Genomic DNA, 18,068 nt, shown 5'->3' on the forward strand with positions numbered 1-18,068 from the left:
GCTCAGATGCTTTGAATGACAGTTTTTCAGGATTGATGTTCTTCGGCTTTGCAGTAAATGAGGTAGATGCATGGACGTAATTTTCACTTGAGAAGTGGGGGGGGACACGGGGGGGGGGGGGGGGGTCTTTACAGAATGCTCTAATGGGAAACAGGTTTCAACACGCTTGGTCTTAGAGCTCAACCAGTGTCAATTTAATATAGCGTTATATTGTTTTTGGATGGTAAAAAGTGCAGGGGTCAAAACTTGATTTTGGAAAAAGTGGGGGGACATGTCCCCCCTGTCCCCCCCCAAAATTACGTCCATGGGTAGATGAGTAAATGTTTGATACTCACGAATATTTATTTTAGAAAGTGCTGAAACGTTATTAGATATGTGTTCTAAACGACTCCTTAACAATTCCCCTAATTATTTAAGCTTCCTGCAACACCCCACTGCCATATCTGCAAGTCTCCGTTGGGACTGGAGCTGCTGTGCTCTTATCAAAAGCAGGAGTTCTCAGCAGCCTGCATTAAGCTACCGGACTTACAAAAGGGTCAGTATGTGGAGGAGAACGTTTTAAATGTAGAAGAAGGTAGAACTGAGTTTGAAAAGTTTTCAGCTTGCAGAATTCCTCCCATTTCTCTCTGTTGTTCTTCTGATGAATACTTCCTCCCTGTAGAGGAGGCTATTGTGAATTATCCAGTGGGTAACCACGGCAACATAAGATGCCTGGTTGACAAAGATACTTTTATGCAGACATCTTAAACTCAAAATCAAAGTTTTGGGATATTTTTAAGTTTTATTCTCTTTTTGTGTCTCTGACAAGTTCAAAATGTCCACAAAGTGTAATGTCTCCTCGTCCATCCTTCTGTCCATCCGTCCATCCATCCATCCTTTAGGGTGTACCACTTCACTGTTACTATGGTCACAGTGAGCTGGTGTTTTTCTCCAGCAGTCACCAGGGAGAAGTGGGGAACACCCTGAACAGGTCTCCAATCTATCACAGGGACACACACAACCATGCACACACACTCTAAGGACAATTTACAGTAGGGGTGCCCTATCCTGGTCCTGGAGGGCTGGTGTCCAGTGTGTTTTAGTTGTTTCCCTGCTTTAACACACCTGCCATAGATCAGCAGGTGATTAACAGGGTTCTGCAGAACCTGATGAGCTGCTGAACAGGTGTGTTGAAGCAGAGAAACGACTAAAACACGGTGGACACCAGCCCTCCAGGACCAGGACTGGGGAGCCCCGAGTATCCAGCTAACCTGGCAGACATGCTGTGGGTTTGTGGGAGGACCCGGAGAACACAAAAACCCGAACAGAACGTCCACAGCCAGGACTCGATCCGCCAGCCTGTCTTTGAGACGACAGCGCTACAGACTGTTCCACCAACTTTCTTCTAATGTTTCTTAATTACAGTCGTTCTCGTTTGTGTTCTGGTGAAAATCAAATGTGCAGCAGCAGGAAAATGGATTTCTGTAAACGCGTCCTTCTGCTGCTCACTGAAATAAAACGGGTCGATCACTGAAGGACGTTCAAAACAACAAGAATGAATAAATGTCTTTAGGTTTGGTCACCCTGATGTGATTGGCTCATACAGAATCTACATTTACTCACTAAACTGTGTTGTTTTTTATTTTAGGTTTAGAGCTGATGTTTACTGTCCAACTTTTAAGAACTGATGCATGACTTCAGTTTTCCCATATTTTTTTATACCCAGATAAAAAGTCTGTGTTTTCTCCTCTAGCGATACCCCCCCCCCCTCCCCCATATGTGGGTTTCTATGCTTCCTGACATTTCTTGCATTAGCTGTCTTTGTCCATCTCTAAATGTCCAAAGAAAAGCAGTGATGCATACACAGCTGTGACCTCCATCCAGCCCCGTCCTTGCACTCCTCCTCTCCAACCCTTTCTCCTGGCGCTTTCACAAACACCAAACTGCTCCATCTTCCTCGTCCTGTTTGCTCATACTCCATTAAACCGGCGGAGCAGGGAGGCGGTCGCTGCTACGGGACAACATCATTTTGTTGCATATTGTTCAACCGGAGTTTTTGGAATATTTAATGAATTTTGAGAAATTAGGGACAAAGATCTAGTGTGGATTACAGATCTAGTGTGGATTATGATAGGAAGGGGTTTGCTTTGGTTGGAGGCAGTGTGCTGGTTTTACTAACGCAGGTTAAAAAGCCTGAATTGGGTTTTGTTGTAAAAGTTGAATCATTTGATTCTGTTTGGACTTTTTATCTATTTTAATCGCTGCTTTTACTACGTTCACCTTATTCCAGGCAGTCAGACTAGATTATTCTGAATCTGTCAGCTTTATCCATCTCCGTCTGAACGATGTGGGACGGCCGGATCGACCCGAGGAGGATAAAACTCGGCTCTTCTGCGAGAGGGAAACATGTCCTCCCTGCTTCTTCCTCCTTCCCCGTTTCTCCCTCCATCCCTATCCCAGCTCCTTTCCATGTGTCTCCCCCTTTTCTCCCTTCTCCTACTTTTTCTCCATCACGCCACCCTTCACTCCCCTCCTCCCCTTCCTTTCCTGCTCCTTCTCCTCCGCCCAGATGTCACTCCCTTCATCCCGTCATCCCTCACTCATCCTGTCTTCCCCACTCTCCTTCCCACGTCATTACCTCTTCAGCCCATCCTTCCCATCATCCTTCCCTCCAGCAGTCTCCCTCCTTCCCTGCTCCCGCTCCAAGGCCTACACCAACCATCCAGCCCTCTCGCCATCCCTATCCATCAGCTTCTTTCGCCTCTTCTCCTTCCTCCCGACCTTGTCCTCCTCTGCTCCATCCCTCTCGCCATCCCTCAGTGTCTTCCTCTCTGTCTCCTGCTGACCACCGTGGTGTGTGTGTCTCTCAGGAGCTGCACAGGAGATACGAAGCAGCTCCAGAGTCAACAAAGACCAAAGCTCTGCAGACGGTCATTGAGATGAAGGTAGACATGTTGCTGTTAGTTTTCTTGAAATATGTGACGTAATTGTCAAAATCAGTTTTATTGGACGATGCAAACCTCTGTTATTTAGCTGCATGATGAACATTTATTTTTACATTAAATGAAGTCAGAGACTGAAAGTATCTGAATGTTCTATGAAGGGTCAGAGTGAAGCACAGCTGTTTTCATGCTCCTCCCACCAGGACGCAAAGATCAGCTCCATGGAGCGTGGCATAAGGGAGCTGGAGGAGGAGGTGATGATGCTCAAGTCCAACGGAGCTCTGAGCAGCGAAGAGAGGGAGGAGGAGATCAAGCAGATGGAGGTGTACAGATCCCACTCCAAGTTCATGAAGAACAAGGTGACCTCATGTTCTCGCCACACTAAGACCTCAGCCCTGCCTCGTGAAGCTCTGTGTTTCAGCACGCTCGGTTTGGAGGAACAAAACTAGGCGTTAGGATCATTTTATGATGATTCAGCACAAGATAAACCTCCAATCTGCCTCATAAACAAACTTGGGTTTGAAAAGAAGCCTCTTAAGAGTTTAGAATCGAATCTCTTGGCTGTATATTTTTTGTGCGTGTTACACCGCCTAAATGCTGAGCATGCTGGGTAATCATCACGTGTCCCTTCCTCACCTCTCTGCCTCCATGATGGGAGGAGCTAAGAGGTGAGAGGAACGGGTGAGAGGCATTAAGACCTAACACCTTTAAAGGCCTCCTCTCCTGTCAGGTTGAGCAGCTGAAAGAAGAGCTAACTCACAGCCAATCAGAGAAGGAGGAGCTAAGGCGACGAGCCAATGATCTCCAGCAGGAGGTGTCCGCAGTAAGAGATGCTCCTCTGTTTTTTTTTCTTCTTCCTTTTTTCTTCCTTCTCTCGTTGACAGGCTGTAGCGTCCCAGACAGAAGTGTGCAGCTAACAAAGATCCACGGATTAAATGTTGTTTAAAATTCCAGCTTGAATTCCTCAATCTGCTCCGTTTGTGTGCCGACCAAATCTCGACACTGATTTAGTCTAAAACGATGCATGCGCCTTGACTCAAACGTCCAGATTCTCTGACGTCTCTGTGTGATCTGGTTGTTATCTCACATGAAGAGGTCAGCGGGTGTTTTTCCTGCTCGATCTGTGGCTTTTAACGTTTCAGCGCTCCGAGGGAAGTCCGATACTCACAGCTGCACTTGCTGCATTTCCAACCTGCTGCTCTTTCTTCTTGCATGTTCTAGAGCTGTAGCTCTGTTTGCTGCTTGGGTGTTAACCATAGATGTTCACTTATGATGGTTTGGGTCTATTCTTAGATCCAGATGAGTTAAAAATTCAGCGTATAATACAGGGTCATCTAATAATGTTTCCTGGTTTAAATTAGAATTAAATTATAATTATTGGATTTTCATGACCATAAAAAATAAATGTATATTTTATTTGAAATGAGTAATAGACCCTGACCTTTAATAGAATTCATTTAGATGCATCCTGTAGAATAAAGGTTACCGACTCCCACTTATGTCTATCTCCTGTTTGCTTTTCAGGTGAGAAATGGGAAGGAAACAGTTCTTTCTTCTCGTTTTAAACCTTTAAATATCTGATTGATTTACAGTCAAACTAAGACAAATGCTGAAATTTGACGGCATCATCTGAAGAGTTGATCCTGTTTAGCATAACTACTTTATTTTCCTCATATAAGCCTCTGTTACATGGTTGCATTCTTATTCTGCATTCTGAGAAAATTCCAGGAAGTTATGGATGCTATTATCCAAGAAAATGAGCTTTTTCTCCATTTAAACTTATCAAACAATCAAAAACAGAACAAAGTATCTTCCTTACTAATATCTGAGCGATGCTGTTGATGCTAACATGCATCCCAGAGCTAAATCTCCATTTTGAAAGCTTGCAGTGGATTTTATTTCTCACACACCAGACAGTAACCCTAACCAGGTGTTGTTTATTTTGTTTTTCTGTTGCTCAGATGGAGCAGACGAAGCAGGAGCTGAGTCGTAAAGACAGCGAGCTGCTGGCTCTCAGGACCAAACTGGAAACTCTGAACAATCAGTTTTCTGACAGTAAGCAACACGTAGACGTGCTCAAGGAGTCACTCACTGCCAAGGAGCAGAGAGCTGCCATACTGCAGACCGAGGTAAAACCCTGTGTGCACCCCGCATCCATTAAATAGCTCCTTATCTGATTATTCTTTTCCACCGGCTCTTGCCTGGCTCAGGTGGATGCTTTGCGCCTCCGTCTGGAGGAGAAGGAGTCTCTTCTGTCGAAGAAGAGTCAGCAGATATCAGAGCTGACGGAGGAGAAAAGCACTCAGCAGGGAGAGATTTCTGATCTCAAGGACATGCTGGAGGTCAAGGAACGCAAAGTCAGCGTGTTACAGAAAAAGGTATGTGTTGGGTAAATCTGTTAGAATAGATAAGCTGTTGCACATGTGCACGCTGACTCCGGATTAAAAGGCTAACCGTTTCTGCAGCATGTTGATTCTTTTGTAATGCACAGCTTTGTCCACTAGGTGGCAATGTAGGAGAGGGTGTTGGGTTCTAAATTTCATTTCTACAAAAAAAAATGACAATAAATCACAAAGTCCTGGTGTATTTTGAATCAAATCTGAATTTTTGTTAGTGATGAACAGTTGATTTGCATTTTTGTGTTTTTTCTCAGGGAATATTTGACTGTCCTCGTCTTCTGCTCTCCAAAATAAATGTCCAAATGCAAAACGTGCAGATAATCGATACAGACAATCAAACAGAAAGACAAAAAGCAGGACAGGGAGGGGGAGGAGAGACACAGTGTGTTTAAATCTGATGCATACTAATGACTTCCTCTTGTTTAATAAATGATGACATCTTCTGTCTTCAAATAAAATCCAGTTCACAGTGGGTGGGGGTGATGCTGCTGATTCTTCTTGCATTCACTCTGCCTCTGAATTTTGCTAATTCCTTCTTTTTATTTGTGCTTTCAGCTCTTTTCACCTCCCACTTGTGTTTTTATCTGCCATTCCTTCTTGTCAGTGAACTCTGTGAGAGTGTATCCCATTAGCTCTGAGGGTTTTTATCTGATCTCGTCTCTTTTGGGTTAAAATAGACAGAAGGAGGGACTGTGGGACCTGTATGTGTGTGAGTGTGTGCTAATCATGTGTGCATGCCAGGTATCCAGCAGTTGTCAGTTTCAGGAAGTGTGCAGGATCAAACAATCTCACTGCTTCTCAATGTTGAGTGTGTGTGTGTGTGTGTGTGTGTGTGTGTGTGTGTGTGTGTGTGTGTGTGTGTGTGTGTGTGTGTGTGTGTGTGTGTGTGTGTGTGTGTGTGTGCTCATACAGGAGAACTTTTCCTGCACGTCACAACTGCCAGACTGACAGCTTGATTGACACATCCTTCTCCTCTCCCTAATGCACAAACACACGCACATGCACGCACACGCGCACACACACACACACACACACACACACACACACACACACACACACACACACACATACACCGGCAATCTCTGTGGTACTGTAAATGTGTGTGCTTCACCTGCAGTGGAGTCAAAAGGTTACATTCCAGCGTTACTTTCTCTCTCGCTCTGTGTGTGTGTGTGTGTGTGTGTGTGTGTGTGTGTGTGTGTGCGTGCGTGTGTGCGTGCACATGTGTGCACATGCACTACTTATTCCATTTCCTTTCTCTGACAGAAGAAATAACAAAAACAGAAGAAGACAGAACATTTGCATACCGTAAATCCTCTAATACAGGCCCGGGCCTGTATTTGACTCAAGCTCATCAAGCTCCAGGCCTTTATTGGAAGGAGGACCAGAATTAGAGGCAGGCCTCAATTTTTATTTGAGCAAAATGAACTAATGGTTCGCTGGAGTTTTTGACAATTAAAACTGCGCCCACATTTTCAAAGTTAAACACATTTCTTTTAACAACGGTAGTTTCTGCTTCAGCCCTCACCCCCCTCCCCCTGCGCAGCGGCCGCAAACTCACTGATGCGCCTGCAGCCTCCCAGAGTTCCTGCTGCTCTAAACATTAAAATAATTATTTCATTTTCTGTTCCTCACTTCTGATTACCTTCAATGGTGTCTGTTTGTTGCAACCACCAGGTACAAAAACCAACTTGTTTTTATTTGACTATTTTTCTGTCCTGCCTGTTTATTATCTTCCTGCATCTCCTCTCAATCCTAAAGAAAAACTGCTACCTGGGTTCATATATATTCACCTTATGAGTTACCTTTGAACTGCAGTTCTAAAAGATCTACCGACCGCAAAAACAGCGGAGTGCTCCCGGCCACATCAGTTAGGTGAAGTTATTGGAGGACAAAACTGGTGATGCGCCCCGCTCCACAGAGCAAAACGCATCAGGCACAAATAAAAGACAGAAAACATAAAAGGAAATGAGCCGACATGAACGATCGCGTGTTAAATTAGTTTTTGAGGTGGCGACACCTGATTTGATAATGTTACTGTGGCCGTGCTCAGGACACAGATTTCTGGAGCGCGTCAACAATCAGAGCTTTGCATGCACAAGCTGGTTAAGGTTAGGATGGGGGTGAGGGGAAGGTTAAATTGCAAGAGGGTAAACGTCACAATTTGGTTAAATGTCCGTTTTACGGCGGGTGTCAGTACCGACACTCTGGCACAGCGCGTTGCCTCCCGACGCCCAGGAGCTTGTCACCTGCTGACAGCAGGCTGCTGTCTTTTCCAAGGACTGCATCTTGCCGGTCATTATCACGTGACAGCGACTAGTCGATGACAGGCGTAAAAAGTCACTATAGAGCGGTGAAGTCGACTAGTTCATACAGCCCCTGCTACTGCTTCCCAGTGTTCTGCAGCATAATCAGCACGTTCTCTTTGAACTTGATATCAAATTTTCGCCTCCTCTTCGTCTCTGCATGGTTAAAGTTACCCTCGCGGTCTATCACTGGCAAATCAAAAGTGAGACGGATGACACAACCGCCCTCCGTACTTGCTTGTTACCACATTGCACCTGGCCACAATAAAAAAAAACGGCCATTATTCACCTCCGCCGACTCCGACACCGGCCAAAATGCGATACCCGGCAGTTAATTGAATACAGGCCAATATTAGAGGATTTACGGTATTTACCATCTTGGGTTTCTTATATAAAAATGTTGTTACGACCTCTTTGTTTTCCTTCTCCTTACTGTTTATTCATTTTAACATTGTTTCATTGTCAAGCCTCTCACCTCTTCATTAACCTCACTGTAACCTTACAGCTAAAAAACAAAGCCCTCAAAAAGCCTTTAGTGGTCTGACATTTAGAAAATATGTCCACATATGTGTACCTGAAGTTTGTCAGCTGATCTGGTGTTTTAACAGAAAATAAATGTGCTACTAAATCTTTGTGAGAAATCATGGTGAGATGACACAAGAAGGAGGTGGGGGTAGAGCGTGTATATTTAGATTAAAGGTATAGCAATCGATGTTTCTGAATTTCAGGAAAGAACCGACCTCTCCACGTTGCGCAACACTCTCCCAGCGCCTGTTTACAAGTAGCTGCCGGCCGTAATGCGTAATAAGAGGCTCTAAAAATAGCTTACAGAACGCTAGCTTGCCTCTCGAGCAGAAAACTGGCAACAGCGGCGTCTGTGGGAAGCGGACTGGACCGCGTTAGCATCTTCCTGATTTCCATGAGGGTGTGGGGGTGCACAAAGTACGCATGCGCAGGAAGTGAAAACTAACCCAGGATTGACTTACCAGAAATTGACATTTTTGCGGATCAATGGTTGATGTGATCCACCCGGAAGAAAAACATCGATTGCTATACCTTTAGTGGTTAAAAGCGGAGGAATTTTACCTCTCAGTCATCATTGTGTGTCGAGAAGCTCAGATCAAATCGGGCGTCGTCTATTCTAGATATTGGACATGTTTGTGTTTGATTTGAAACCAGAGGAGCGTGTACAAACAAAACTGTGAGGAAAATGTGAAAATTATTATAATAAACCTTTAAGGTAACTAATTTAGCTTGTTTAGACCTTATTCTGTAAAAAATGTGAAAAGGGCCAAACATTTTTTTATATGAATCCATTAATACGAAAAGCAGGCAAAATATTTTATTTATATAATTTTGCATATTTTAATGTTTTCTCATTCATTTTAAATTTCAGTCCAATTTGTGATTGTGGCTAATTAGCATAAAGCTTATAAGATACCTAGCATCATTGCTGGTAAAGCACTAGTTTAAACATAAACAGGCTTACAAGCTAAGCTAACTGTTCAAATATTATACTATTTTAAAATTTGTATTTATTTATGAGCACATGACTCTTTTGCAAACAGTTACACCACAAAAAGTTTATATTTTCAAACTTAGCTTATAAACAAGTAGCTTCGCTATAAACTAGCTAGCTGGGCTAATTCTTATTTACTGTTTTCTGAATTTCAAAACTGTGTTTTTTCTTAATAACATTTAGTTTGACAATTTAAAATTCATTGTGTAGGCCTTTTTTATGCACTTCTATCATGTTATTGGGATATTTTTTAGCAAAATATTCTTTGTACAGTTACTCTAATTTTTAGCTGTTTTGTGAATTTATGCTGTTCATTGATGCTCAGTTTTAACTGAAGAAACAACTGTTCCTTTGCTTTGGAGACTCTGGGGGCTCACGGCTCCGCCAACAAAATGTCATTCTCAGTGGTCAGCAGGTAAACCACAACCAGCACATCTGATGAGTGTTTCTGGCTGCAGATAGAGAACCTCCAGGACCAGCTGAGGGATAAAGACAAACAGCTGAGCGGCCTGAAAGACAGAGTGAAGTCTTTGCAGACGGACACGTCAAACACAGACACCGCTCTGGGAACGCTGGAGGAAGCTCTGGCTGAGAAGGTACACACAGTGATTCACTCGCCGCTGGTCAACCTCCTGGTCAGGTCAAGGTCACATTAATAAAACCTTTATGCGCAAACCCGCCGACCACCCATGTGTTGACTCTGGATAAATGGAAATCACACTTGTTCTTTTTATAATTAGTTATTCACAGCCTGTTTTTATAAAACATGACAGACTGACCGACATGCGGCCTCACGGCTCAAAGTAACTCATTGATGAGTGTTCAGGTCTGAACTCGGAGGTTTCAAACGGGCCTGAACCACTTTTTATGAGTTTTGTAAGGACTGAGGTCCGGTCACACATTCGTGGGTATTTTTCTGTAAAATATTGTTACATATTCAACCTCTTATATGGACTTGCAGGAAGTGGGTTATTAATGGACTAGTGACTAATATTCTGAGTGTTGGCAAGATGTGTGATTGTTGGCAGAGGATACACCCACAGCTCTCGCTGAACAGGCTTTCTTTCTTATTTAGATTCTTTTGCTGCCTCCATCTTTATTTAATTTGTACTTTTCTCTTTGCCTGAAACTCATCGCTCTGTTGTTATTTGTTTTTCCCACCAACATAAATCATATTTAATTGTTTTTGCAGCTTTTATTTGTGCATCTGGTAAAAAAAATGCTTTGCATTTCTAAAGCAACACTATTATTAAATTATAATTTAAATTATTATTAGCTAATGAACAAGTGATTATATAAAAGCATTGTTTAATTCTGACCATATTACCATATGCATAACTAAAAGTGTCCTGTATGTGTATGTTTGTTTAATCATTTTTGCACAAATGCAGCTTTTGACCAACAGCCCTGGTTCTGCTGGTGCACACTCTCTGGATCTGTGCCCTCCTTGTGCATGCCCGAACTTTTGTACTTTTACTTTAATAGTGTTGTTTTGTAGCTGTAGAAATCGTCTTTTGTTTTTAGTGGTTGTGAATTTCACATCTGGTGCCAAAACACATTGCGTGCATAAAATCGCCGCTGGCTGTTAGATCCTGTCCAAGCTGCCATGTACGTAAAGTTTAATGTGACACTTATTAGTACAGAAACTTGATATTAAGTGGCTGCGAATGGCTGCTGGAGAGGATGAAGTATTTTATTCTCTGTTTCTCTTTTTCCATCACACCCTGCTCGTACTCTCCCCGTTTTTAATGTTTCTGACATTTTGTAACTTTTACCTCTTCCTACTTTTCTTGCTCTCAGGAGCGAATTATCGAGCGGCTGAAGGAGCAGCGAGAAAAGGAGGACAGAGAAAAAACGGATGAGGTGGAGACTACTAAGAAGGAGCTCAAAGACTTAAAAGAAAAGGTGTCTCAGCTGCAGGCTGAGCTGGCTGACCGAGAGGTAGAGTACACACACAGAAATGACTTAACACACCTGTTTTTTGTCAGAAATGCAGGAAGAAGCATGCGGTTGTTGAGGAAACATTTGATCTGTTGCTCTAGAACAAACCTGAAAGCCACCCAGTGTCCTTTCACATGAGCAAATAAAATAAATAGTGATGGGAGCTGAATTTCTGCTGTAGAAAACATCACAGAAGGCTCTGATTTCAGATAAAAACATTAAGATTAACTAAGCAAATATTTAAAGACATACTGTGCAGCTTTTCATGTTTTTAAATACATTTTTTTGAGTCAATATGTGCTAAAATGACCTTTTACAGGGTTAATAAAATGTCACTCAGAATCCACTGTCTGCTGTGGCCAGAATGCTGCGCTTGCAACTGAAGAGTGCCAGCTAGACCTAAAGAGCAAGTCACCCCCTACCAGAGAATTACTCCACTCCCACTTCCTATTTGAAAAATGCAACAAATGCTGTCGCCTAGCAGACCGAGAGGGCGGAGCCGCTAACAAATACACACACACACACACACACACACACACACAGGCTCACAACGACATTGTGACATCATATGGTACCAGCTAACATTCTAGGGTACCTCTTAGCCAATAGCGATGGCAGATTTAAATTCAAATGCAGTGCAGAAATTTTACCTGACAACGGCTCAACACTGACAGTTTTAGGCAGAAAATTTAAATTTTAACTAAAATGCACTATAGTGCAAAACTAATGACTACACGTGTCTGCAACATGATTAGACACGCATTTATATAGTTTATCAGAAAAAAAAGTTGATTTGGGGGTGACTTTCTCTTTAATAAAGTGGAGCTGACATGCTTGGCACTGGGATATGCATCCCGCACATTTCCTGCATGTTGTAGATCGTGAACACAGCTGATTTGTTTGATTTAGTGATGCGTTGCTCCTGTAGACACTAATGAAGGCTGAGGAGACATTTCAGCTGTTAGATTAAGGTGTTAAAATGACAAATGCAGGCCTGAAATTCTTTATTAACATCTACGCTACAGGAAAAAGTTATTATTGCATGCTTCTTGCTGCACGTTGAAAATGGGGTGAAAACGCATCTAAGTGTCAAATTAGAAGGAAAATGGTAAAACAACAGTTAGTTGCAACAAACCAAGAGTAGAATAAAAGTGTTATTGTATATCTGCAACATGAAAGACAAAACCAGTCCTAGTTTAGGTGTAATTAATGAGTGCCACAAATATTTAAATGTTGTGTAAATGGTGGATGCAGTTAGATTACATTCTGAGTTTTCTGATTTACTGTCATTTTAAATTTGGTTCAGTCATAATTTGCCATTTCAAGCTGAACTCTTTAGCTAATTTTAGCGATTGTGGGACCTTAAAACCCGTCACAGTGTATTGAAAAATAAACGGAAAAACTTTAAGAAAACAAACATTCCTCTCTTCACCGCTAGATGCAGATGTGAGGTTTGTCCGACAACGCCAATGTATATGCAGACCTAAATATACTCTGAGTAAGCAGCAAGGTTTCTCTGACCAAATACCAGTCACACACCAGGATCTGCAGGCTGAAGCTGGTAAGGTCAGTGAAGGGTAAAATTACACGTCTGAGCATCTCTCCTTCTGGTCCTGTTGGTTTCCGTTTCACTGCCTCTACCAAAAACAAGAAAAGAAAGGGAGAGAGAGATTTCACGGATGGGGGGATTGGGTCTAAGAGTGAGAAAGAGACGGGTCATGGGAAATCTTACGACCAACAAGGGACAAGAGTCGATCGTACAACTGTGGAAGAGGGATAATTCCATGTTATCCCACCTGATTTTGGGCGACAAGGGGCCAGATAATAGTTCCAGAGCACGTCACGGTGACAGACAGACGTGCACGCTCAGCCAATTTGGAAAGGCTAATCAGCCTTGCATGCATAACCGAGGCCTGTGAGAGGAAACCTGAGCAGCCGCTGAAAAATCCAGGCAAGAGCAGACCAAACATGCAAATTACTCAGAACGTTCCAACCTGGATCTTGTTTTCAGGTGCTGGTGCTCTTCAAGCGTGAAATAAAACTACACGCTCTGTAACTCATCATTGCATTCTTACAAGCCTGAGACTTCCTGTTATAAACCATTTTGCCTGATTTTTCAACTCGTTTATAAATTCATGCTAAACAGTATGAGAACTTAGATGCATGGAAAACGATTTTAGGGATTAGGCCTCCGTTAAGGACTCGTCCTTTTAGCAAAGTGTTCTTTGTAGTGGGTTTCTTTCGTTTGTGGTCCATCCCTGCCCTGAGAGGAACCTGCAAACACAACCTACTGATTTAAATCCTCTCAAGATACCAAATAAAGAGCATAAAGGTAAAATTAGACCAAGTCTGATCTGCTAAATTCTTTATTACACTTTTTTCCAGACTTCTGTGTTGGATCTGAAAGAGAAGGCTTCCTCTCTGGCATCCTCGACTCTGAAGAAGGAAAACAGGCTTAAAAGTTTAGAAATAAACCTCGAGCAGAAGAGGGAGCAGTGTCTCAAACTGGAGAACCAACTCAAGAAGGTTAGTCCGAAACTTGTTGGTGACGAATTGTTCATCAAGTCACAGAAACGTGGAAAAGTTATGCTTCTACAGAGAATATGTGAGAAAACTTTACCAAAGTCATCAAATCTTATTATTGACGAATCTGAAAGGAGATCAAATTTCACGGCGTAAGGCCAAGAACTTAGTACGTTCTCATTTCTTTATGGAACTCCAAAACAAGTTCTCCAAAGGGGACAATGAAGCACAAGTTCACATCAGTCTCAATCACATTGTGTCATGTTATATTACATTTCATCCTGTCATAATGTATTAAATAGTACTGTAGTGAAATCACATTGTATTGGATGAGATCATTTCTAATTTAATTGTTTCATTTTGTTTTAAATCCTCTTCCAAGTTGTTTCCAAGGGATGGAGATAGATACTTGTGTGTGTGTGTGTGTGTGTGTGTGTGTGTGTGTGTGTGTGTGTGTGTGTGTGTGTGTGTGTGTGTGTGCGTGCGTGTGTGTGCGTGCGTGCGTGCGTGCGTGTGTGTAAGACAGCTTGCTGACAGCCTTACAGTCATTTTCACAGACAGCAGCACCATCACACCCTGAGTGTGTATGTCCGTGTTGGTGTGTGTGTGTTCACCCGTATGTGTGTGAGAATATGTGACAAATACAGTGAAAAAGGGAATATGTATGAAGGTGTCATTGCATCTTGAGTGTTTCTCTCATCAGATTTTATTTCTTAGTCTCTTTCTGTTACCCCACAGTGGGGGGGTGCCATTGTTCTCTCTCTATCTCTCTCTCTCTCTCTCTCTCTCTCTCTCTCTCTCTCTCTGTCTCTCTCTGTTTCTCTCTCTCTCTCTCTCTCTCTCTCTCTCGCTCTCTCTCTCTCTCTCTCTCTCTCCCTCTCCCTCTTCCTCTCCCTCTCTTTCACTCAAATCTTATATCGTCAGACATCCAAACATTTCCTCTCCACATGAAGACGTGTTAAATTTGCTGTCCGCTTCCAAAACTAATAGGGTTTATGTGTTGTGGGACACACACACACACTCATACTGTCAATCTGTCCCAAGAGCAACATTCGTTTCTGGGAAATGTCCACAGCTGTTATAACCTCTACGCTAGTTATAAACTGGTTTTTCTTTTGTTTGTTTTATTACATTTCTTTCTTTTACACATTTTTATTTATCCAGTGTGCCTGGGCAAAGCAGGACAAGAAATTCTGACACTTGTGTTAGTTTTCCTTTCAAATACACAAATATTTTAAAAGTTGTAACATAACCACACACCAAAAGTTTGTGTTTTTGTCTATGTGTGAACCTGACTCTCGAAATGAGTCAAACTAAAAATGCCTGACAGCAGCTGATTCTCAGGGTTTTATAGCATGAGATTAATTACATGTTCATTAAAAATTGCAGTTAATATACGTGTTAAAGTTAGTCTACAGTACATTTACTGCAGGCCCACTCCCAAGCGCCAGGTGTCACTACTGAAAGAAGTAGTGACACCTGCTGTTGTATGAAAACCTCTGCCAATAACACATTTAAGACCAAAGGCAATTGCTGGACTATTCAGTTGTCAGTCTCGCCGAACCGATGCACTTTTCTGGATCCTCCACTCCTTACGCACTCATATATTTAGCAACAAAACACCACGATTATTGGTCTCCACTCAATAATATCAGAGGAGAAACAGCCAGCTGCTACCACTTCAACTTTAGGACGAACTACCAGAGTCCCAAAAAGAAAAAACATTTGAAGTCACGGACAGCAAAAGATGTTTGGACCTAGAAAACCCCGCAACTGGCACAATCTCGTTTCCTCTGGCAATGTGGTTTTCTGGTTCTGGTTGACACAGACCTAGGGAATATACCTGAGGTGAGGGGTGAGTGTTCTGTGGCCGTGTTTGCATTCAAAACCTAGCTTGTTCTGTGGATTCACTATAACGGCTTTAACAGTTGAGTCAACATTAAGCTCCACTTTTCTCAGGTGGGGTTGAAGTATAAACTACAATGGCAAAATTGTGGCTGAACATAATTTTGGAGCAAAATCGATCTACTTTTTCTGCAGTTTTTAAGAAGCACCTTCCCCTTTTGTCCTTGAGCACCTGCCCCTTTTGTCCGAAGTGCTCAAAGTGCCCCTTAGCCGGTCTTTCGTCAGATTTCACCATCCAAAACTGTTTTAGTGAGATACAGGCCAGGCACTAGGACCATGCGGAGGCAGCCTCGTCAAGCTGAAGCCTATTTTCCCTTAGACCCATCCACAAGCTCGCTGATTGGCTCTGCCGCGATATGTTAATATGTGATTGGTTGTCCCTGCTGTCGCTCTAACTTGCAGCCATGGAAACGACAGACCAGTGTTTTGCCTGTGGGCAGGAGTCTGCGTTCATCTACATGTGAGTTTTTTATTCTGCCTGTTTCACGTCAGCTGGATGGATTTGAATATCAGAGCTTTTGTTTACATTTGAGTCTGTGGTTGGTGTGCGTGTGTGTGTGTGGGGGGGGGGGGGCAGAGTCAGGTAGCTGCATGTCTGAGACAGAAAATGGGTTATGAGAGATTTCTCCTGAAGTGTTGAAGAAACTCACACAACAAAGAATCACAGATGTTGATATTTCTCATTCTAGATTCTCCACGTCATAACTTCTGAATTGCCGATAGAATAAAAATAATTCAAACTTTTTCTACATAACAAGAGCTTTCCAATGAGGTATTACATGATGTAATTAATGTTACTCAAAAAAATCGCTATTAGAGGGAAGCCAGCTTTTCAGCATCACAAAAAGAAATGGAGCGAACCGCGACGGGAGAGCGGAGAACCACATGGAGGAGATAATTTGATCTTCTGTATCAGCAGCTTTTATAAAGTAATGGAAACGTCACACAGAAAATCCAACTGGTTGGTCAGGTGACCCAGAAGGCTGTTTCTGTAGATGGAGACATGAGGAGGGACAGATTACAGTCAAACTTGTTTTTATTTGAACACTCAACTATTTACTAAATGTAAGATTCAGCTTCATTCCAGCATAATTTATATTTACATTAAATATTTATTTAGCTGAAAATTGTCTTCGTCTTCGTCTTCCTCCGCTTATCCGGGTCCGGGTCGCGGGGGCAGCATCCCAACTAGGGAGCTCCAGACCGTCCTCTCCCCGGCCTTCTCCACCAGCTCCTCCGGCAGGACCCCAAGGCGTTCCCGGACCAGATTGGAGATGTAACCTCTCCATTGTGTCTTGGGTCGACCCGGGGGCCTCCTGCCGGTAGGACATGCCCGAAACACCTCCCCGGGGAGGTGTCCAGGAGGCATCCTGACCAGGTGCCCAAACCACCTCAACTGGCTCCTTTCGACCCGGACGAGCAGCGATTATACTTCGAGTCCCTCCCGAATGTCATAGCTCCTCACCCTATCTCTAAGGCTGAGCCCGGCCACCCTACGGAGGAAACTCATTTTGGCCGCTTGTATCCGCGATCTCGTTCTTTCGGTCATTACCCAAAGCTCATGACCATAGGTGAGGATTGGGACGTAGATCGACCGGTAAATCGAGAGCCTGGCTTTCTGGCTCAGCTCCCTCTTCACCACGACAGATCGGCTCAGTGTCCGCATCACTGCAGATGCTGAACCAATCCGCCTGTCGATCTCCCGATCCCTCCTAACCTCACTCGTGAACAAGACCCCAAGATACTTAAACTCCTCCACTTGAGGTAGGACCTCTCCCCCGACCTGGAGTTTGCAAGCCACCCTTTTCCGGTCAAGAACCATGGTCTCAGATTTGGAGGTGCTGATCCTCATCCCAGCCGCTTCACACTCGGCCACGAACCTACCCAGCAAGAGCTGAAGGTCAGAGCTGGATGAAGCTAGGAGGACCACATCATCCGCAAAAAGCAGAGACGAGATTCTCCTGCCACCAAACTCGACACACTCCACACCACGGCTGCGCCTAGACATTCTGTCCATAAAGGCAATAAACAGAACCGGTGACAAAGGGCAGCCCTGGCGGAGTCCAACCCTCACCGGGAACAGGTCCGACTTACTACCGGCTATGCGGACCAAACTCACGCTCCTCTGGTAAAGGGACTGAATGGCCCTTAACAGAAAGCCACCCACCCCATTCTCCTGGAGCGTCCCCCACAGGGTGCCCCTGGGGACACGGTCATAAGCCTTCTCCAAATCCACAAAACACATGTGGATTGGTTGGGCAAACTCCCATGCCCCCTCCATCATCCTTGCAAGGGTATAGAGCTGGTCCACAGTTCCACGGCCAGGACGAAAACCACATTGCTCCTCCTCAATCTGAGATTCAACTATCGATCGGACCCCTCTCTCCAGTACCTTGGAGTAGACCTTTCCAGGGAGGCTGAGGAGTGTGATCCCCCTATAGTTGGAACACACCCTCAGGTCACCCTTCTTAAAGATGGGGACCACCACCCCGGTCTGCCACTCCACAGGAACTGCCCCCGATGGCCACGCAGTGTTGCAGAGACGTTTCAACCA

At 43.6% G+C, this 18,068-nt stretch overlaps 1 protein-coding gene across 12 annotated transcripts in view; it reads left to right on the forward strand.

Moving 5' to 3' along the window:
* The window catches only part of LOC107385030 (ELKS/Rab6-interacting/CAST family member 1), a 125,287-nt gene that overhangs the window by 25,351 nt on the left and 81,868 nt on the right, over positions 1-18,068 (forward strand). For 6 of the 12 annotated variants that reach the window (XR_008563015.2, XR_008563016.2, XM_054739676.2 and 3 more), the window contains exons 6-13: positions 2,850-2,924; positions 3,125-3,280; positions 3,652-3,744; positions 4,883-5,050; positions 5,132-5,299; positions 9,604-9,741; positions 10,946-11,086; positions 13,472-13,612. Coding sequence is in view for 8 of the 12 variants with exons in the window: in XM_054739676.2 (XP_054595651.2) it covers positions 2,850-2,924; positions 3,125-3,280; positions 3,652-3,744; positions 4,883-5,050; positions 5,132-5,299; positions 9,604-9,741; positions 10,946-11,086; positions 13,472-13,612 (1,080 nt within the window). In the remaining 4 variants the exon portion in view is untranslated. The remainder of the gene's footprint in view (positions 1-2,849; positions 2,925-3,124; positions 3,281-3,651; positions 3,745-4,882; positions 5,051-5,131; positions 5,300-9,603; positions 9,742-10,945; positions 11,087-13,471; positions 13,613-18,068) is intronic. The other 6 variants (XR_008563017.2, XR_001572935.3, XM_054739678.2 and 3 more) reach the window with 1 other exon arrangement.

Source organism: Nothobranchius furzeri, chromosome 1 (genome assembly GCF_043380555.1).
Source record: "Nothobranchius furzeri strain GRZ-AD chromosome 1, NfurGRZ-RIMD1, whole genome shotgun sequence".
In the NCBI taxonomy this organism is placed as follows: Eukaryota; Metazoa; Chordata; class Actinopteri; order Cyprinodontiformes; family Nothobranchiidae; genus Nothobranchius; species Nothobranchius furzeri.